Here is a 21,473-nt window from a genome sequence, read left to right on the forward strand (position 1 = left end):
ATCATAGAACTAGGTTGCGCAGTTTTACAGGTACTGAGGACTCTTTATCAGAATGCTAAGTGTCGTAATTGTAGTTCCCTTCTGGCTGGACCTCGCGCCTTGTTAGTGGAATGTGGCGTAGCACGCACGAGGTTGCTACTAAGAGAATTGTTGAATAAGGAGTATGACCCTGCGCGCAGCCTTGATGAAGGCTTGCGCGGCTTTTTGGGGCCATACCCCTTCACCGCCTCTCCATCTTTACCGATCGCCAAAACCCATCAACGACGGTGTTACCACACGGTAAACCGCTTTACCGAGTGAGTTTGCCGCCCACTCCGGACACCCTTAACCATTATATATGTTTGATTAATGAATGTGAGTGATCAAAAGACACGTGCCACAATTTCACTAATGTTATCATTTGACCGATATGTATGGCCCAAGATTGTACACGAGAGTAAATGGTACTCTTGGTATTTTATTTTTCCCAAATATAAAGCATAAATATAAAATTAAATTTACAGAAAATCACAACTGTATCTTTCATACAGTGTAGAGTACGACAGAGTGACATTTTCGGACATCATTATTATTTAAATTATTTTCTATACACACCCACTCAAGCATGCTATGTTAAATTACTAGGAACATTTATCCTTCGTTATTTAATGAACTTTATTTAAGCCTAGATATTAAATTTCATTTTTTCTACCAACAAATAAATTAAAATGATAACAATAATAATGTATTAAATGAATTCATTAACTTGTAAGATGACTTATTCCGTTTTAGAGAGAGAAAGTATAGAAAGGAGATGCAACAGACAACACAAAATTTCACATTACTGGTAGGGCTTAGCGGTTAAGAGTGAGTGTGTGTGTTTTAGAGAGAGAAAGTGTGTGAGTGAGTGTTATAGAGAGAGAAAGTGTGTGTGTGTGTGTGTGTGGGTGGAAGTTTTTTAACTTTTGTATTGGAGGTACCTGCAATGGCTCATCACTCTTCTGGTGCTTTCGTGTGTCTGTCACTGTGTGTATGAGTACGTACTGAAGATGTCCGAGTGATTCGGAGCATCAACGATGGATGTGATGCTGTAGAGCCGCTAAATGTGTGATTTGTTGCAGATCGGTTATTAATGGAGGTGCAATTGAAGGTACAGAGTTCGTTAGGGTTTTATTGGTAGATAATCATTGTAGTTTCAGATATTTCAATTTCAACTCTCTGTACTCTTAACGCATGCGCTACGTACTATATTCCTGTTTTTGACCTAGACTTTTAAGTTAATTTATGTTATGTGTTTGTATGTGAGTACTGTTTCAGCTTGTAGTATTTGTATTTTAAGTGTGTATGTTTATTTCTATTTGTCTGATATTGCCAAAATTTAATTACAGCAGTAACAGAGATAGAGAAGGGACCTAATTAGGAATCTGCATTTGATTTTAGTGATTTTAGAACATATTTTGAAGGTTAGGGATCTAGATAGCAGCAGGGAAGCATGGGGGAGGTTGAAAAGGGGGTGAACCCTCAACTTTGGCACGCATGTGCCGGTGGGATGATTCAAATGCCGTTGCCGAATTCGAGTGTTTACTATTTCCCTCAGGGTCATGCTGAACATTCACATAGTAATGTAGATTTTAGTGTTGTTCCTAGGGTTCCGGCGTACGTTCTTTGCAGGGTGATTGATGTTAAGTTTCAAGCAGATTTGGAAACAGACCTGGTTTACGCTAAAATTAGGTTGGTTCCGCTAGGAAATGGTGATGTGTGTTACAGTGGGGATGTTGACGATGGGGCTTTAGTAGGTGGAGGGTTTAATTCTTCAGAGAAACCCTCTTCTTTTGCAAAAACGTTAACACAGTCTGATGCCAACAATGGTGGGGGGTTTTCTGTCCCTCGGTATTGTGCGGAGACGATATTTCCTCGTTTGGATTATTCAGTTGAGCCCCCTGTTCAGACGGTGATCGCTAAGGATGTTCATGGGGAGATTTGGAAGTTTAGGCATATCTATAGGGGAACTCCTAGAAGACATCTTCTGACTACCGGGTGGAGTACTTTCGTGAACCACAAGAAACTAGTTGCTGGTGATTCCATTGTGTTTGTGAGGGCAGAGAATGGAGATCTTTGTGTTGGAATTAGACGCGCTAAACGAGGGGGGATTAGCGGCTCTGATTCCCAATCCGGTTGGAATTCTTACTCCGGAAACTCTGCTTCTTTCTACGGTGGGGTCTCTTCCTTCTTGCATGACAATGAGAGCAACTTTATAAGAAACAGCAGTAACAGAGATATCTATTCTAACGGATGGGGGAAAGTGAAACCTGAAGATGTTATCGAAGCTGCATCCCTTGCTGCCAACGGTCAACCGTTTGACGTTGCGTATTACCCACGTGCAAACACTCCAGAATTTTGTGTGAAAGCTTCTTCTTTTACTGCTTCACTAAGCAGACAATGGTGTGCTGGAATGAGGTTCAAAATGGCATTTGAAACAGAGGATTCGTCACGTATAAGCTGGTTCATGGGAACCGTATCTTCTGTTGAAGTTGCTGATCCTTTTCACTGGCCTAATTCTCCATGGCGGCTTCTACAGGTAACATATACATCATTGCATTCTGTTAGCATTTAAGAATTATGTGATTGATATAATATTTTGGTTATATTGCTATGTAACATGCAGGTTAGTTGGGATGAACCAGATTTATTGCAAAATGTGAAGAGAGTAAGTCCATGGCTAGTTGAAGTGGTGTCAAGTATGCCACTCGTTCATCTCTCACCGTTCTCCCCACAGAGAAAGAAGCTACGGTTACCGCAACCCCCGGATTTTCCGCAGGCGCGAACCCCGACCCACCCGTTTTCAAGCAATCCCCTTAGTTCTTTTTCAAGCATTCAGGGAGCCAGGCATGCTCGATTTGGGATCCCGTTTTTGGATCTCAACCTTACCACCCACAAACTTCAGTTGGGTCGTTTTCCTTCGACTCTCAACCACCTCGATTCACGCGCGTATGATGGTGATGGCAATGATGATGATGTATCATGCTTGCTTACCATGGGAACTTCTAGTCCTAAGTTGGACAAAAGTGATGAGAAGGTAAAGAGACCGATGTTTTTACTATTTGGTCAGCCGATACACATTGACCAGCAGATTGATATGAATGTGAATCGTACCGATCATGGATTGGATAGCGGTACCAGTCACTGCAAAGTGTTTCTGGAATCAGAAGATGTTGGGCGAACCGTTGACCTTTCTGTTCTCGAGTCTTATGAACAACTTAAGGGAACACTAGCAAACTTGTTTGGAACTGATAATTCTAGCGATGTGATGTATAAAGATTCAGCAGGTGATGTCAAACGAATCGGTGATGAACCATTCAGGTAACTTTTTTCATATGGTATTTCAATATTTTGTAGCCTGTTTACGTATATTTTGTCTTGGTCCAGTGAATTTGTGAGAAAGGCTAGAAGGCTGACAATTCCATTGGATGCATGCAACCATGGTGATATAAGGTGAAAAAAAAAAGATTATCTTCAATTATACTTACTTTTTTTTAATTCTTCTTACTGACATCTACTATACATTATTAATTTTTCTGATATATGATTGCTTTGTTTTGTTGTAGAAAATGGAATACAGGTCTGCAAAGTGGTGAACATGGAGTTGACTCGTCGAACCACCAGGCAGGCCATATGACCATATTTGCATAGTAATGTAATGTTGCATTGCATTTAATTTTTGTTATCAACTTAGCCGTTTATGTTAAAAACATGTTGACATGATGCCTAATATGATTTTCATGTTAGATACATACATACATATTCTCTTTTCATTTGGTTTTTGTTTGCTATATAATATCTGTACCACCCAACTTTAGCTAGTACCAGAAGCGTGCTAATTTGGGGCGGGTTCCCTTTCGTTGATGTTAAGTAAAATGTATGATTATAACTTTCTACCTACCATATCCATGCCCGCTGTCGATGCTGGTTTTGAAGTTGGTGTGACGGACAAGACACATTGGTTTCAAACTCGTCACACAAACCCTTTGGTTTGATTAGTAACGATTGCACAAACCGCATTAAGTTTGTTAAGAAATTCAAATAGTTTGATAAGCATTTTGTGTTGAAAGTTGAAACTAGAGAGTGTTAATGGAAAAATGAAGCAAAATTTAAGAATTTCAACCTGAATATCAATTGGATATAGTAATTAAGTGACGTGTGAATTCATCACTCTATAAAATATAAAATTAGCATATATCGGAGTGCAACGTGATGGGTGGTCAGTGTAACGCTGGACTGGTCCTGGAAATAATTAAATCACAAAAAAAAAAAATGTTCTGTTTTGCAGACAAGTAAGATGATTTTTTCCCCGATTCTTTTAATTATCTAGAGACACATGTTGCCTGCCTGCCATATTCAGGAGAGAACAAGTGTTTGATTGAACCTCAATTCATTGCCATGTGCATATACATACATACATACAACCACTTGTTTTACCAACTGGAACTGGGTGGTGTCTGGTGTGTCTATTTCACAGCTCACAAATAAAGAAAAAATATGAAAAACTAATTTAAAAAGTTAGAACCATATCAACTCTTACACAAGCACTATTTTCAGATGTAACAAGAGTTAAGTTTATTTAAATTCTAAATTGACAATCTTTTGTTTTTGTTCTATATTCATCCCGTGTTTTTTGTTTTCTTTTTATTCATTTTATTCCATTAATCCATTTAATTTCTTAGATGTGGCGTTTTTATAAAATCTTGAGAATTTTGTTACGATGTGCGCGTACCTATCTCAATTATATTTTACCCAAACCACTGAGTTATAAATAGTGATGTACAAACGAGTCAATATTCTTTTGGGTATATCTCTTTCGATTTCTATACCAAATACCTGTATTATATTGTTAGTGTAACGAACAAAATTAATACCCACCAACCGAATGTTTACACGAACAAAATAATAACCATTCTTACTTATGATGAATAATTATTATATTGAAAGCATTAGTTACATAAGGTTTTAATTGTAGTAGAGCTCGAGGCCCATGCCATCGTGAATTTCGTAATCCTGAAGGGTGATGTGATCCTTGTAGATAGTGTACCACTTCTGAATCCGGATCTTATCGGGTCTGGTTCCGGTCTGAGCGGCCACAAGCTTCTTGAGGTCGCCAATTGTGTCATCTTCGTTGCATTTCACTCGAACCTTCTTCCCTAACCGGTCGTTCAACACCACCTCGATCATCTTCCTCTAACACGCTGCTAATTCATGCCCCCCTAACTCAACTCATATAGGAGATTCGCGATTATGTGGACGCTTCTAGAGGCCTCCAGAGCCACGTAACAATTTGGGTTTTTTTAAGACTTAATTTGGACCGTTGATAACCACTAATAACTGCCTCTTATTTCTTTGATTATAAAGATAGTTTTGGAATATTATTCCTCTTGCAAAAATAAAACTAATCCAAGTTAAATACGTAATTTGATCCTTCCTCATTTAATCGATTGTTATTACTAATCTATACACTAAACCAATTACATATTAAAATAATGAGTTAATTGCCATTTTAGTCCCTGAGGTTTGTCCAAATTTACCATTTTAGTCCAAATAGTTTTTTTTCGCCTCTGGATCTCTGACTTTTCCATTTTGTTGCCATTTTGATCACATACACTAACTCCATTCAAAAACTCCATTTTTAACCAGGGGTATTTTGGGGATTTTCATTTTAAATCTTTTCAATTGTCATTTTGATCCAGTTCCAAAAAATCAAAAAAAAATCTAAAAAATCAAAAAAATCATGAAAATAAAAAAAATCTAAAAATCAAAAAATTCTTAAAAATAAAAAAAATCTAAAAATCAAAAAAATTCTTAAAAATAAAAAAAAATTCTAAAAAATCCAAAAAAATCTAAAAAATAAAAAAATCACAAAAATATAAAAAAATCTAAAAATAAAAAAAATCTAAAAATCTAAAAATCAAAAAAATTTTAAAAAATCAAAAAAATTCTAAAAAATCAAAAAAATTCTAAAAAATTGAATTATATATCAGCGAATGAATCTTATAGTGTAGTGAACTGACAAAATCTGCAGTGAAAGAACTGATTTCTGGATCCGTTACAAACTTTTGCGGATAAAACAAATCTGATTTGTGAATACGGATTAACTTTCTTGAACCGTATGTACCTCAAAACCTTGAATGTACTGAATCTATTGATTCATACAAACAAAGTCGAATAAAACGGTATAGAACCAAACGAAACAGTACCCTGCTGATATTTGACCACCTTGTTTCCTAATCAATTTAAACAAATCTGCTTAGCAACTTAACAACACTACTCAACTTCGACCAAACAATCTGTACTAATATTTGCAGCGGACAAACTGATTTGCAACGAACGTAACAACGTATAATCTGATTTTAATCAGATTCTATAGTGGACACGGACTCGAACAGATTTTACTGATGAATTATATCATCGACCAAACACAGCAGCAAATATGATTTGTTTTTTAGTGAACATAACAGATTTGTGTGCAAATTTGTTTGATTCTGCAATGACTTGTTTCTGATTCTGTTTTTTTTAGAATTTTTATGATTTTTTTTATTTTTTAGAATTTTTTTAATTTTTTTAGAATTTTTTGATTTTTTAGAATTTTTTTGATTTTTAGAATTTTTTTGATTTTTAGAATTTTTTTTATTTTTGTGATATTTTTATTTTTAGAATATTTTTGATTTTTTAGTTTTTTTTTTATTTTAGAATTTTTTTTATTTTTATGATTTTTTTTAGAATTTTTTTTTTTATTTTTTAGAATTTTTTTGATTTTTTAGAACTGGATCAAAATGGCAATTGAAAAGATTTAAAATGAAAATCCTAAAAATACCCCTGGTTAAAAATGAGGTTTTTGGATGGAGTTAGGGCATGTGATCAAAATGGCAACAAAAGGGAAAAGTCAGGGACCCAGAAGCGAAAAAAAACTATTTAGACTAAAATGGTAAATTTAAACAAACCTCAGGGACTAAAATGGCAATTAACTCTAAAATAATCGATTGTTATTACTAATCTATACATTATCTTATAAAACCAAAAAGGTAATTACATATTAAAAGTTTAAGATATATGATATATTCTTTTAAAAAAATATTGTTAACTTTTAAACCAACTTCTCTCTCGTGATTTTTGAACAACGATAACTTTTTCATACATTGATATTTTTAAAATAAATTATACCATAAAAATCAGAGTTTAACTTCTTTAATATTTGAGTATGATATTACTATGGTGCATTTATAGTCTTTGACAAAGTTAGGAAAAAAGTGGATACACGGTTAGATAAATGTCTAATGTAACTAAAGTAAAAGTCACAAGTTTTTATGCAATTTTATAGTTCTCTACATAAGATTAGTTCAAAGAAAAAGCAGGATATACCATCTCCACAAAATCTGTAACAACAAAACTATACTGTACATTGATGTCTACTGCTGCTGGTCAACCCTCCAGTAGTTAGTGTCGTTAAATTCACTCAACTCAGACCCACTTTGATCCGGGTTTCCTTTTTCGAGCTCATTAGAGATTGCCTGCTTTTTTAAAGGCCCGGCTTCTCCAACAGTACCCTCCTTAAGGGCCTGATTCATGGCCTTCTCTGAACAACCTATTTCAGCTCCTTCAAATTCCACATCTTCAACCGAACTAGCCGCCACGACAGCTCTTTGAATTGAATCTGAAGAGGGGTCAGCTGGTGCATTGGAATCGACACTAGAGGTATTTAAGTAATCAAGAAACGGGTTCACCCCTGACCCTGAAACCGACCCGGGCTCAGCCCCTGCTACCCATTCAAGCATGGACTCATCTACAGGAGCACTACTTTTCTCGCTATCGGGGGTTTTGAAGTTTATATCATTTACTATATTGCTTTCGATAAAGGGATTGGAGTTGGAGATAGAGGTACCATTGTTGGAATTTTTGTCATCAGCTAACTCCTCATCCTCTTCCTCCCTGCTGTTGTTACCACCGTTTGATGTACTATTTAAGTCGATCTCGTCCATCTGTTCAGAAGGTGACGTGGCACTCATAGCCACATCATCGCCCATACTCTCGTCTTGGAAAGCAAACCAATTGGAATTTGTAAACATACTGCTACAACAACAAAAATAATAATAATAAAATAAAATCTAATAATCATATAAAACTAAAATATATTACTTATTTTAAGATATTAAAAATTAAATACCGGAAGCTTACCTTCCATGGTCATCACCCAACTTCAGGGATGACATGAAAACTTCAGCAGATTCATCGTCAAAGTAAATATCCTACAAAAACAGGATCAAACCATAAAATCAAATTTTGTCACTACATATTAATATATATATAGGGTAAGGTTCATGCGAGAACCACCTTATTGCGAGAACCGCGAGAACCAATGTGAACACAACCTAAAATAGCTAAAAAAACCTAACCCCCACCCCCCAAAAACCTAACCACCCCCCCCCCCAAAAAAAAAACCTAAACCCCCTCCCCCACCCCCAAAAACCTAAACCCCCCCCCCCCCCCCCCCCCCCCCCCCCCGCTAAAATGCTAAAAACTAAACCCCCAAAAAATCTAAAAAATTTTTGGGTGTTTTTTAGATTTTTTTAGGTATTACTGTTTGTGTTCACACTGGTTCTCGCGGTTCTCGCAATAAAGGGTGGTTCCTAACGGATCTTTGTCCTATATATATATATATGCGGGAATGAATAAATTAAATTGAAAAATTACCTCATCATCTCGATTAACGGTATCATGGCCCTCTTGACTTTCGTCATTGTCATATAAGTTGTATCTAAACGCTTGTCCTAAATTATTTGCTAGAGCGGCCACATCATAGTCTCTGTCATCCTCATCACTGTCCCTACTTCTGTCGTGTAGTGCAGAAGGCCGACTGAAATATTCATAAATTATACAAACATTTTACCATCAAGAAACCAATATTTCATCCAGTTTCTAAAAGTAGCTACATTAATAAAAGAAGCATACCCGCAGGCCCATCGATACACATTTTCAATTATATTACGCTCTTGTAGCACTGTTGTATGCCACTCGTTCCATTCACTATTTTCCTAGATCACATAGAAAGTAAACGTTTCGGTAAGACCATTACAGTTAATAAATACAAATTGTAACAACTTTTTATATGAAATAACAGTACACCTTAATGTGTGTCTGGATGCGCGTATCACCATTTCCCAGCTGCGTGATCTTATTAGCAATGCGTGTAACATGTCCAATGTTCCCGACCCGTGGTGCATTTCTCCCAGAAGCTGATATAGTTGGCTGATTAAGTTCACTGGAAACGGTGGAACGATTCTCTGTTTGAAGAATCTTTGCGGTCAAACCGCAGTCTTGAAATAGATGATCGATGATGGTGTCGTTTTTGCTTTCCAGGCAAGAATATATTATACTCTCAACATGATGATGCAAAGCATTATTAAAAGGGTACCTATATAAGTCAAAGAGATGTATAAAGATACCTCGTTTTAACTGCAGTCAACCATAGTTGAGCTTTATAACAGTCAACTACTAAAAATGTATAAGGGAGTCTTACTCGAAAAAAAGATCGAGAACTCTTTGAATAGTTCCAGATGCAATTAATTCCGTTACGGCAGTCTGATTCCCGGTTTTAAGTAAAACCGCAATGAACTCCACGATCTTTAAACGATGTTTCCCTAGAGGAGGCTTCAACAGGCCATATGAACATGGTAAAATTTTCTCATCGAGTGACACATTCAACAACGTCAACAAGTCACCTAAAATCATAACGGCAATCAGAGAAGCTTAATATAAATTTCATTTGAAGAATAACCGACATGATAAGTACAAAACGCACCAAGTTGTGGCAGCATTGCACCTACAGTCTCGTGGTTAACTTGCACATGTGATTCATATTCATATTGACCTCGAAAAGAATTAAATAACGATGAAGGAGCTGATCTTTTAGGGTCTAACAAGGATATACACACGGTTAAAGAGTGAAAAAGTCCAGATTTTGAAAGTGAATCTTCAAACGCATGAGTAAATATCCTTGTGACGTAGCTGAGAAAAGATAAAGAAACCATTAACGTCGTGTAATTGAAGTAGTAATTAACCAGTGATCCAGCATATGATGTCACACAAACCTTGAGCTAGAAAGCTTAGCGGCCAGTGGAGATGGAGCGCTTCGAGTTATAGCACATAATGTTTCGGCTGCATTAGCATGTACTTCAGGAGGATTCTGAAAATACAAAGGAAAATAATAGAGCAAGTGTCATGACGTATGTTGATATATTTAAGAAAAAAAAAGAAAAAAAAAACTTTACTCACGGATGGATTGAGTTTATCGACAATCATCTCTAAGAAATTGCTTTCCGCCAGCAATTGCATAACTTCCGCATAGTTGGGATACATATGGTCCTCAGCTCCAACAAGTCTCACCAAAACCTGCGTATAAATAAATAATATAACCGACGCACGTGCCTTTAGTTGAATAATATAGTAAAAATTAACCTCTTTTATTGAAGTTATTCCTATTAAATCAACAAGCTGCTGGAGAATATGCCGATGAACCTGTAGCATACACAGTTAGAAACTCAATCCTATGTCCGATACGCTAGAAGAGAAAACCATAAATGCCAAAACGATACGCTAGAAGAGAAAACCATAAATGCCAAAACGAAACGAATTTAGCAACAAGATAATTAGTTAATTTACTTACTTGAACATAATTTATAAGTGGGACGGTCTTCCGTAACATGAGACATATCACAACCTTACTGAAGAACCCCGCCAGCAAGGGACTATGTGGACGAGTTGGCTCCAAGAAGGAGAAAAGTAAATTCATTAGCTGCAATTTTTAAGAGTGTTGAATGGAATTAGATGAATATTTAATCAGTTTCTGAACGCTCTAGAAAATAGAAAAAATAACGCACCTCGTCTTCCTCAACTAACGTTTTGAAGATTACGTCAATTTCACATGTAAATATTTCACAAGCAACGAAAGGAAACCTGGATTATGAAAGAACTATCAGTTGATACAAAGATAAAGATAGAAATAAACACTCCGGAATGGTCAAATAATCAAATTTTCCACCTACTTGAATGTACGTTTGCTATCAACGCACTCCTGTGATTCTTCAATGATATACCGTAATAGTTGTTCAACCTGGGCTCTGTCACGCAAGCTGGAGAAACAAGTACTGTATTTAGTAACATTCTACGTAAAATTTACTATAATCAAGATTATGATTTCTTATATAGTGGCAAATCGATAACATTCAATTACTAATGAGGTGTTATTACAAATTAATGAGGCGGCTATTCAATGTTTTGCATTCTTGAATAATATCTTCTTCATCCAAGAGCTCTTCCAATGTGAGATTTTCCTTGTCCAACACCGACTCAATCTAAGCCACACGATAAACCTTTTGTTAGGAGAAAGAAATTAAATAATATACTCTTTACGGAAGCTCAGGAGTCAGGACCAACCTAAAGTAAACATATATAATTGATTACCGATATAACTATACACTATATCATATTGATGCACTAAAAATCTCATTACGAAACCGAACATGCACGGCGTGATTTATCAACCAAGAACTTATTTGCTATGTAGCATATAACTTCAAAATCAAATACGACAAGATTCTTAGCGCTATCGTTGGATCAGTTACTTCATTTTCCTACACTCAAAGCATTTGATTTACATGTTGGAATTGTTTTTCACCGACTTGTTATGTTCTACACTGAAAGCTATGCTCTTTTATTTTCAATTACATTCACTCTTTACTGTAAAACTAACTTAAACTACGCATCTTCTTAAACCAAGGAAATATTTATGTGTTATCCTTTCTATCTAAAACTAACTTATAGTTTCTAATAACTCCTAAGATACATGAATCAATTTGTGTATTATTAGCATAACACATATATATCATTAAGCAACAAATAAAAACTCAAATTTATATAAAAAAAAAAAAGAAAAAAAAGAAAATCATGCATAACAGTAAATACAAGTTATTAACAGTTTCGTTTGATTGAATTCAACAGTAAGAAATGAATCATATATGCGTAACTTACAGGTGAAGAAGCAGTGAGTTTCCAAAACATGATTAATTAATTAAGTATAAAACTGCAAACCCTATAGAGGATTCGATTTATGGAACAAAAACCCTAAGATTTATGGAGCTCCGAAATTTGTCTGTGTGGTTTGGTTGCAAGGGGGGAGAGGAGGCGGGTGGGTCTGTATGATAAATTGAGGTCCGGATTTCATATAATAAAATACCCACCCGGATATAATACACAGTAGTAATATTATTATGACATTTAAGTGTGAGTGACGTTGGTTTACAGATGGCATTAAACGTGCTTTTTTCCGTTGGTAACTCATTTTAAAATGTGATGATGCTTACCTCAGATTTTAGATTTTTATTATCGTACTAGATTATTAGACCCGTGTAGTACACGAGTTTAAGGATATAAAATTATAACTTATTTAATTTTATGTTGTCTTCATAAATTTAGATAGGTGAATTTTTTTTACCATAGATGACGTACGAGTTGGTCATGCGTAAAAACCGATTCTTTTAGAAACAAACCAACTTTACAGAGAAATTATCTTGTACTTTTATTTATCGTCATGGCAAAACATAGGGCGAGAGGAAACTGTCTTCTTTTCAATACGTATCCTTCTGTTTGGCAGTATTAAACGAAATATAGGGATAAACATTCAAGTGCCAGTATTACTTCTGGATAATATGAGTGCCTCAATAACCTGATCACCCAGTGATAGGACCTGTAGTACAGTTCCATTACATAAACTATTCTTCTGATCAATATAACTCTATTTAGGACATCCGATGAGTATAGACTTGCATCAAAATTATTATGAAGATTTCTATCCTTAAACCCGTGTATTACACGAGTCTAATAAAATTAAAAGTGTTTTTAAAGCATGGAAGTAAACCGGTTTTCAAGTATTGGACTAACCTATTCTTTACCATTTTTTATTATAATATAAAATAATAATTTATTTAATCGATGTTTTAAACATATAGTAAAAAAAATCCTTTTAAAGAATAAGAATATGTTGTCACATTAACATTATTTGAAATTGTTTATTATAAGTAGAATTGTTACTAATAACTAATTATATATTTTAGATCATTCAAAAGTAAATGATCAATATTTAAGTAGACAATAAAAACATTTATTAGTATTAAGTTGTTAGGGAATTTTTCATTGTTTTGTATTAGTTAATTAATATTAATAATAATAATAATATTAGTTAATTGAAGGATAGAATAATGTCATGTGGCATTATGTAAGCTCTTTTATTAGTATGAGAATGTCATGTGGCATTAAGTTGACCCTTTTATTAGTATTAGATACATTTTTATATTATAAAAACAGAAAAAAAAAATAAGTTTTATGTAACCTACTGCGTGACACGTCTGTAGGTGGTTTTTACATATATGTATCTCTTCACGGATGGCACCAAACGGGGTGGGGTGGGACGGGACGGTTGGGTTTGGGTTTTCTATATTTGTTTTATTTTATTTTTTTCTCTTTTTTTAGTTTGAAAATGAAAATTTTGTAAGTATATATATTTATATCTTTGTTAGACTAGTTAATTTATAAATATATAAATTTACTTCTTTTTTCTCCAAATTTCAAACCTGGTTTATAAGAAGACTAGAAGAGTCAATAAATTACAACTAAAGTTAAAAGTGTCAACTTCTAACAACTTAGAAAAATAAATACAATTTTTAGAAAGTCAAAAGTAAAACTAAAACCCAAATTATTTAACAACCCGTTTTCATATTAAAAAAAAAAGGTGAATTGTATATATACCGTTGTAAATCCAACTAAGGGGTGTTTGGCTTAGGTTTTTGAAACAACTTATTGACTTATTGATTTTTTCAAGACAGTAAGTCAAAATAATGTTTTGACAAGTGAAAAGAATTTTTTGAAACAACTTTTTATATAAGTAGAAAAGTTATTTTGAAAAGTTAAGAAACCTTAGCTTGTCCACCTTAAACAAAAAAAGTTGTTTCAAAATGTTCTTTTTACTTGTCCAAACATTATTTTAACTTATTGGTTTGAAAAAACTCATAAGTTAATAAATTGTTTCAAAAAACTAAGCCAAACACCCGTCCATGTCTAACTCAAAATCGAAATTACATGTATCATGTTAATTTATTATTGCGTATTTAACCAATCCAAAATCAAAATTGCATTAAATCTCCTCCATTGATAATAGATGTATCAAACTCAGATTCGCCTATTTTTATTGATGTTATTAAAAATAAATTATAAAATGACTATTCTAACTATATGTTCACTAAATCTTTGAAATTTACCAAACTTTCATACTTACTCATTATTAACTAATTTTTTTTATCTTTTTTACAAATAATATTTTGTTTCTTTATGTTTCCCTAATAACCCTTTAAAAATGGTTTTTTACCAAGTTCCTTTTGCATTTAGATAATTGTCACTCGTATTTTTTGTATATTGTTACTCGGAAAGAAGAGTAGATTAAACATAGATGAAACAAAATAGAGAAATAAAAACTATAGGTTGTAATTAAATTATAGAGTTAATTACGTTTTTCGTCCTTGTGGTTTGTCAACAATCACCATTTCAGTTCATTAGTTTAAAAATTGCCAAAACAGTCGATGTGGTTTCACTTTCATAACTATTGCAGTCCACCCACACTAACACCATCCAGTTATTCTGTTAGTTTATTTGAAATGACCATAATACCCATGTTATTAAAATTAAATTTAAAATTAATAAAGAAGTAGCTATATTTTTCGTCCCAATGGTTTGTTAAAAATAACCATTACAGTCCATTAGTTCTAAAAACTGCCAAAAAAGTACCATTATCCTTCACTTTACTTTTCATCCTCCTCGTTTCTTCAGATCCGGCCACCTAATTTTTCCCATCACAATCGACGTAAAACTTAAGACTTACCTGAAAAACTTGAGGGGTAGAGATGAGGTATGGGTGGTGCCCTGTGTAGTGGTCAAAATTGGTAGAATTCATAAGCAGAAAAAGAGTTGCCCGATGATTTGTTTGAAGAGGATGGATATGGGGTGTGGGGGTAGGGTAGGTGGTAGTTTGATGACGATGGTGGGCATAATGGGTGGTGGAGGTGGTGATCGTTTAAGACGGATGAAGTGGAAAGGGCATGGAGCCAGAGTAGGTGATCTTCCGGCTAGAATTGAGAAAACAGAGAGAGGGAGAGCGAAGAGTAGAGTAAATGATATTAGATAGATGACGTTGTTAACTGCCATTGTTGGTGAGTTGAAGGTGGAAATTGTGAAAATATCAGTACTGTTTTGACAATTTTTAGAACTAATGGACTGTAATGGTTATTTTAACAAACCACGAGGACGAAAAACACAACTAACTCTATTTATTTTAATTTTAATAATAGGTGCATTATGGTCATTTCAAATAAATTGACAGAGTATATGAATGACGTTAGTGAGGGTAAACTCTAATAGTTACGAAATTGAAACCACAAGGACTGTTTTGGCAATTTTTAAACTAATGAACTAAAATAGTAATTCCTGACAAACCACAAGGACGAAAAACATAATTAGCTCTAAATTATAAATAAATTTTGGGTCTTCATCCTAATATTTATGCATGGATTAAGTTGGTCCAACCCCAAATTACAGCCCATTCCCAATACACCGTTACGAAATCAAACTAAACACCACATTAAATTAAACAAATCTCCAATTCATACCATCACTTGAACATCACTCCACCGATTTAACATAACACATTTTTACATACCAAAATCGGGAGCTCCAAACACTACCCGCCCGTAGTTGTCTCATACATTAACTACCCACCCTCACACAAACGACCAGTTCACGAACGAGAAAGCAAGGCAATGCACCGTCGTCTCGTCCCCAGCAAGTACCTTCCAAGCGATCGCTTGTTCATACGAAATGTGACGTCCCATTGTTGACATGCAAATCCCACCCGGCAAATACGCATAACCCTGAAGAAAACAAACCCACATTTTCACTTTCAGATTCTTAAAACAAGCCGACCCGAAAACCCAAAACACATACCTCCTGCATTATCTTTGCGAATTCTGGAAACAGGGCTTTCCGACCCGCTTCATCGAACATTTTGTCTAGTGTGATGTCTTGTAACGCCACCAGGGTCGTTTCCAGCATGTCGAGCCCTGCCTGGTTGGCGAAAATGAAAACCGGAAGCGACTACAAACCAAAACCGACAAAACTTAGTGATCACATTGAAACCCGTGCCTGTTGGTGTGGGTGAGATTTTTATTACCTTTAAAGAGCAGCACAAAGTGGCATCTTGATGCTGCCAAAGATCTTTTAATAACGAGTCACCAACAACCGAACCGGAAGTTAGCAACTCCGTCCCTAGATAGTAACTGACGCAACAAAAGGACCATCAAAACGTTTGTATTCTTGTTTTTTGAGAATTTTAAGGTTGTTTTTTGAGATGAACCAACTTACGTGTAGCTATGGCAGATCCACTGAGCAAGAGTGAGTGCTTCAGGTGAGCTAGGAGACAGCTTAGGGGCGACTGACGGGCTCAAGCCAGAAGGGGATATAGCCATGGCAACCCTCTGAACCGAGTTGATCACACTACGAACGTACTGTCGAGCCATGGTTGCCACACTATCAGCTAGATTATTCTCAAAAGGGAACTGGAACGCGATGGTCAAGACCGATCTCATGCTATCTGATGGACCGTGGTTTGTTGACTGGCCTACCTCGAGACTTGAAGTCAAGTCAAGGGTGCGGTGTGTTGTTCCTATCGCATCCTTCGGGTCACCCTGGTCAGAAGATGTTCTGGTCAACAAAAGTCAAGAAATCTTTAAAGGGCTTTAGAGAAAAACATGAACTCAACTGATTTAGGATCCAAAGGAATGATTCGGAAACCAGATGGTATAAGAGGCGCGTCATCTGGAAACATCTCATCAATTGGAGCAAAAACAAGTTCCGAACAAGCTCCCACTGCATTCTCATCGATTCCGCTGCATAACTACAGAAAATAATTACACTATTGAGTAACCATACTATTACTGTAACAATTTAAATATTTGAGCATACTGATTTAGGAGGCTGCATGCATTAAAAATTACACTTAGGTCAACTTTTCAACTTTTCAACCCATGTGAGATAAAAACACGGCCCTATTCGACCCGCTAATAAGTAAACGGGTCAAAATTGCAACCTTGTCTAGTTTTAATGAATTTAAAAGAAGCTGATTAAGCACCTGTAAGAGATGAATGTCCCTCGACACAAAAGGATCTTCTTGACCAACTGCATGACCTTCGAGTCTAATAACTTCAAGCATCTGTACATAGATCAATTAAACTCTAACATTTGGGTGTCTCATATGACAATTTCACCAAATTTATATAAACGGTTATTTTTTTTGAAAGGAAAAAAACAAAAATAAAAGGTACCTCTTCATGTTCAATTGTCTGGCCAAGTGGCATGATGATCTGGCTACCTGTAAACCTCGTGGGCCGTGTGCCTTGATATCCATATGGGCTAGCTTTTACCGAAGCAGCTGAGTAAGCATCAACATTAAAATCGGCCCATTCTGATCGATGCTCTCGTAGAAACCGGACCAACACAGCCGGGGGTACATTCTACCAAAGAAAAAGAAGAAACATCAAGAGCCGGACATTATTCACATTTTTATCACTACAAAATCCATACAACACTCACGTGAAACAGCATCGAGGCCTTTGCACAAAGAACTCCTCCAAGAAACGAGAGGGGGTTCGATGAATTAGTCGAGTTGCCGATATTTTTCGTCGAATTAATGGAGACTATCACATCTTCAGCACCATCGCAGTTCATCAACGACCACCCGTCGTCATTAAATCCATTAATAGCATCATTGAATCCTCTGAGTACCATTATAATAATTAAAAAAAAAAAAAACCATTCATTAACGTTGACTTTTTCATTCTCATACAATGCGAGTTTGACTTTTCCACCATCACATAAAAGTATGTACTCATGTACCTGCTTAATCGTTGACTTAAGGTACGCAAAATCGCAGGCTGTCTTCCGAGTCCATAAACAACTTCTCCACTCGACTCTTGGGCTATTTGCCTAATATAACGTAAGGCCTACATTCGAAGCCAAATAAAAGTTACTATCATTTCCGTGACGTTAAATAACAAGTTTTAATAAATGATTATACTCACCGCAATGGTCATCTTCTGTGCTACGACTTTAGAAGATTCATAAAGTGGACGAATAACCTCGGGAGCACTCCACGGCTACATATAAAGAACGATTTGCTTTAATAATTTTCGTTTAAAATGGGCCGATAAGGCACAAAACAGTCTTATTTATTTTATACCTCGAAGTTAAGGTGGTCAACTATGTGAATAATTGACCCCCCACCATCACATGGTCTAATCAGGTAGCCACTGGGAAGCATTTCTCCCCTTACAAATTGGGCCGCAGCTGCAGCATTTGGGCCACCACCAGAGCCCGAAAGGGACCTCTCACACACCTTAGAGAACAACATATGCATCAGAAGTAAATTATATAAAAGGTGATTGTGGTGAATGGTGGAATCAACTTACCACAAGACTACCGTTTTCTAAACTTGTAGTGTATCTGAGAGTCCAGAAATCCCGTGCTGGAGCCAGTGTGGTTGGAGCATAGACCTAAATGCAAATTTGAAGATCAGCTAATCCGTTTTAACCAAAAATAATAGAAACGTAAAAACGACTGAAATAGTGAAATTCACCTGCGTATAAACAAGTTCAATAGTTCCACCGTTTCCGGCAGGTAACATCGTCAAAACTTCAAGATTCCGGCAGTCTCGAAACCAAGATGTACGATCTTTAAGGATCTCCACAATCTAAACAAGAAGATTATTAAAAATAAACAAAATTGAACGATGCAATTAAACTTCAAATTAGCTTCTAAAGAAGAACAGGTTTATATAACAGTTTTACCTTTGTGGGCTCTAAACTTACAAGACCGCAGGCTCTAGCTGCCACTCCACTGCAACTTTGTGAAATGGCAAAGATACCAACCGAATCCGGACCAGGCTGGAACATAACCAACAAACAACAATAATTAATAATCAAAATACATGCATACATATATATATGAATCTGTTTTGAAAAGAAATGACACGAACCTTCATCCCAGGCATCTGGACCCAATCAACAGCAGTTCCTGTAGCCTTTGAAAGGAACTCTGTCAAAGTTTCCTCCGCAATCGAGAGGAGTCTGCCAGATGTACAAAACGTAATAAGACAACCGAACAACAAAGAAATACTCATAAAGATTGTTATATAAGAATTACCCAGCTGGGTTATTAGCATCTCGAAGAGAATGCTGGGGGGTGGTAACCGCAGATTCACAGCTCGCATCGGTTACAGCTGAAGCCTGCAGTCAATTATACAAAAAAATAAGTGATACAATTTTTTTGAAAACATTAATTAATAACAAATATTATTCAATTTTGACTTACAGTGTGCAACTGTTGGCGCATATACCCATTTTCATATACAAGCTGAGACACCTGTTTCTGCAGGCGATCATTCTCCTCCATCAACAACTTGTTCATGGCGGATAATTTTCGATTCACCATTTGGAGTCTAGAAGCTTCTTTTCTCTGTTTCTCTCGGCATCTGATTTGCAAATAAAGTAAATCACCTCAAAACATACAGAAATCTTGAAATCCTTTTGTTTTTTTCAAGAAACATGGGTTATATAAGATCAAATCCAGAGATCCGAACATACAAGAAACACATAAAACTAAAAGGGTATTAAAAAAATCAAATTTTGTAACAACCCAGATTATAACCAAGTGCATGGTACTAGATTCAAGTAAGATAAAGATCTACTGACAAGATTTACAACACATCAAATCAAGATTAATTTTATTTTTTTTTTCACCTGCGATTCTGAAACCAGACTTTGATTTGTTTAGGTTCTATGTTGGACAAAATAGGGCATTCTCTGATCAACTGTTGCCTCTTTAAAGAACTTGGTTTAGGGCACTCTGCATAAACCCTTTCTAAAGCTTCAACCTGTTCAGCAGTGTATCTTACATATTTCCCATTATCCAACTGGTGTTGGTGTTGTTGTTGCTTCATGCTGCTGCTGCTACTGCTGGTCTCTCTCTGCTGTTGATGTTGAACAACCATAGCCATTTTTATACCAAAAAACAAGTATAGAAACTGTGACTTGTGATAAGGAAGAGGTGGTAAAGGAAAAAAATGAGGAATTAAAGAGACAAATTACACAGAAAAGAAGGAGAAGCCTTTGCTTTTTGGAGGATTTTCAGTTCATACATCCAAATTTTGGAAAAGGGAAAGTAATATATGACTAATATACAGACAAAACTTCAAGGTTTTTTCCTCAAAATATTCACTGACTTCACAATGCTATTTTTTTTTTTTTTTTTTTGGAGTACCCAAAATCAAATTTCAAATTCTTTGGAAAAATCAAAAGAAAAAGCAAGATGTGCTTCACTCACTCTGTTTCTACACAACTATGTGTTTTCCATAAATTGAAAAAAAAAATTACAAAAACAACAAAACTGAGAAAATGAAGATAAAGATTGTTGAAAACTTGGAAGAAAGTAAGCTGGCTAAGGCTCTCTTTCTTTGGTTTGTTGGTGTGAAGAAGAAGGAAGCAAAGAGATGAGGGGAAGGGAAACCCTAAACATGTTTTCTCAGTTGTTCAGGAGAAGAACAAGTTTCTAGAGAGAGAAAATGGAGGGATGAGAGAGAGAGGGAGGGAGGGGGGTGTGTTTTGGTTTGCTCGGAAATCGAAAATGACAGGGTTATATGCTTCTGGTGCGCGCTGCCTCGAGCCAGCCTTTATTATCATATCTGTATGTATTTATTTTTTATTCCATTTTATATCATCATTATTTGATTAATAAATGTTTTTCAAAGGGCCTTAAATTAAGGTCATACATCATTCATAATCTTACTCTACAAACATTCGCAAACTTTCAAACTTTAACATATACTATTTTTTTGTTGTTTTTTTTTTCTTGAACGACAAATTTGGATTACTGACGGACTATTAAAGTATCATTGTGATACCAGCGAAATCATCCCATCATATCCATCTTCACTAGGCATAATGCCTATACACCAATTCGGGAGGAAATTCCAATAAATATGGGAAAACCCCTCTTATGGGAATCAAACTCAGGACTAATTCCAAAGTCTTATCTAACCCCTAAGATGTCACTAAGTTATAAAAGCATGCACAAAAGTTATAGACTATAATCTACCTGACTTGTTTCCAAACTAACTTTATGTCAAAACATAGAATAGCACAAATTTATATCGTTGAATAAAGACGTTTTATATTTGAACCGACTCGTTTCCAAACAAATTTATATTAAACCGTAGACAATATCGAAATGTACATAAAAATAAACGCGAAAACATATTATATTTAACCTGACTTCGTTCTTGAATAAAATATATATCG

The 21,473-nt window shown here is 35.5% G+C and overlaps 4 protein-coding genes across 7 annotated transcripts; 1 reads left to right on the plus strand and 3 right to left on the minus strand.

Annotated features, from left to right (window-relative positions):
* Positions 1–754: 754 nt before the first annotated feature.
* Positions 755–3,772, plus strand: LOC110904291 (auxin response factor 10). Of its 3 annotated transcripts, none has more exons than XM_022150134.2 (5): positions 755–1,129; positions 1,443–2,557; positions 2,645–3,339; positions 3,406–3,471; positions 3,585–3,772. In XM_022150134.2, the coding sequence occupies exons 2-5, from the start codon at positions 1,472–1,474 to the stop codon at positions 3,667–3,669; spliced, it is 1,932 nt and encodes a 643-aa protein (XP_022005826.1). In that variant the 5' UTR covers positions 755–1,129; positions 1,443–1,471; the 3' UTR covers positions 3,670–3,772. The 3 variants fall into 3 exon arrangements, with proteins under 3 accessions (XP_022005826.1, XP_022005824.1, XP_022005825.1); XM_022150132.2 differs by having other exon boundaries at positions 756–1,129; positions 1,368–2,557; XM_022150133.2 differs by having other exon boundaries at positions 829–1,129; positions 1,371–2,557.
* Positions 3,773–4,906: 1,134 nt separating this feature from the next.
* On the minus strand, positions 4,907–5,332 carry LOC110906072 (ubiquitin-like protein 5). Its single transcript, XM_022151391.2, has one exon. It carries the CDS (start codon positions 5,203–5,205, stop codon positions 4,984–4,986), a length of 222 nt encoding a protein of 73 aa, XP_022007083.1. The 5' UTR covers positions 5,206–5,332; the 3' UTR covers positions 4,907–4,983.
* Positions 5,333–7,266: 1,934 nt separating this feature from the next.
* On the minus strand, positions 7,267–12,300 carry LOC110904292 (serine/threonine-protein phosphatase 6 regulatory subunit 3). Of its 2 annotated transcripts, none has more exons than XM_022150136.2 (15): positions 12,052–12,300; positions 11,272–11,375; positions 11,067–11,153; positions 10,902–10,977; positions 10,688–10,816; positions 10,480–10,539; positions 10,297–10,413; positions 10,113–10,207; positions 9,824–10,029; positions 9,542–9,743; positions 9,148–9,436; positions 8,974–9,056; positions 8,716–8,878; positions 8,200–8,270; positions 7,267–8,091 (listed from the first exon to the last, which is right to left on the minus strand). In XM_022150136.2, the coding sequence occupies exons 1-15, from the start codon at positions 12,079–12,081 to the stop codon at positions 7,434–7,436; spliced, it is 2,370 nt and encodes a 789-aa protein (XP_022005828.1). In that variant the 5' UTR covers positions 12,082–12,300; the 3' UTR covers positions 7,267–7,433. The 2 variants fall into 2 exon arrangements, with proteins under 2 accessions (XP_022005828.1, XP_022005827.1); XM_022150135.2 differs by having other exon boundaries at positions 7,267–8,094.
* Positions 12,301–15,612: 3,312 nt separating this feature from the next.
* LOC110904293 (homeobox-leucine zipper protein REVOLUTA) lies at positions 15,613–20,835 on the minus strand. The gene is made up of 18 exons (XM_022150137.2): positions 19,917–20,835; positions 19,489–19,648; positions 19,321–19,403; positions 19,154–19,244; positions 18,966–19,061; positions 18,755–18,868; positions 18,588–18,671; positions 18,359–18,514; positions 18,201–18,275; positions 18,016–18,122; positions 17,713–17,896; positions 17,445–17,633; positions 17,252–17,332; positions 16,883–17,017; positions 16,486–16,808; positions 16,295–16,400; positions 16,069–16,218; positions 15,613–15,995 (listed from the first exon to the last, which is right to left on the minus strand). The coding sequence occupies exons 1-18, from the start codon at positions 20,171–20,173 to the stop codon at positions 15,846–15,848; spliced, it is 2,541 nt and encodes an 846-aa protein (XP_022005829.1). The 5' UTR covers positions 20,174–20,835; the 3' UTR covers positions 15,613–15,845.
* Positions 20,836–21,473: the final 638 nt, after the last annotated feature.

Source organism: Helianthus annuus, chromosome 14 (assembly GCF_002127325.2).
Source record: "Helianthus annuus cultivar XRQ/B chromosome 14, HanXRQr2.0-SUNRISE, whole genome shotgun sequence".
Classification (NCBI taxonomy): Eukaryota; Viridiplantae; Streptophyta; class Magnoliopsida; order Asterales; family Asteraceae; genus Helianthus; species Helianthus annuus.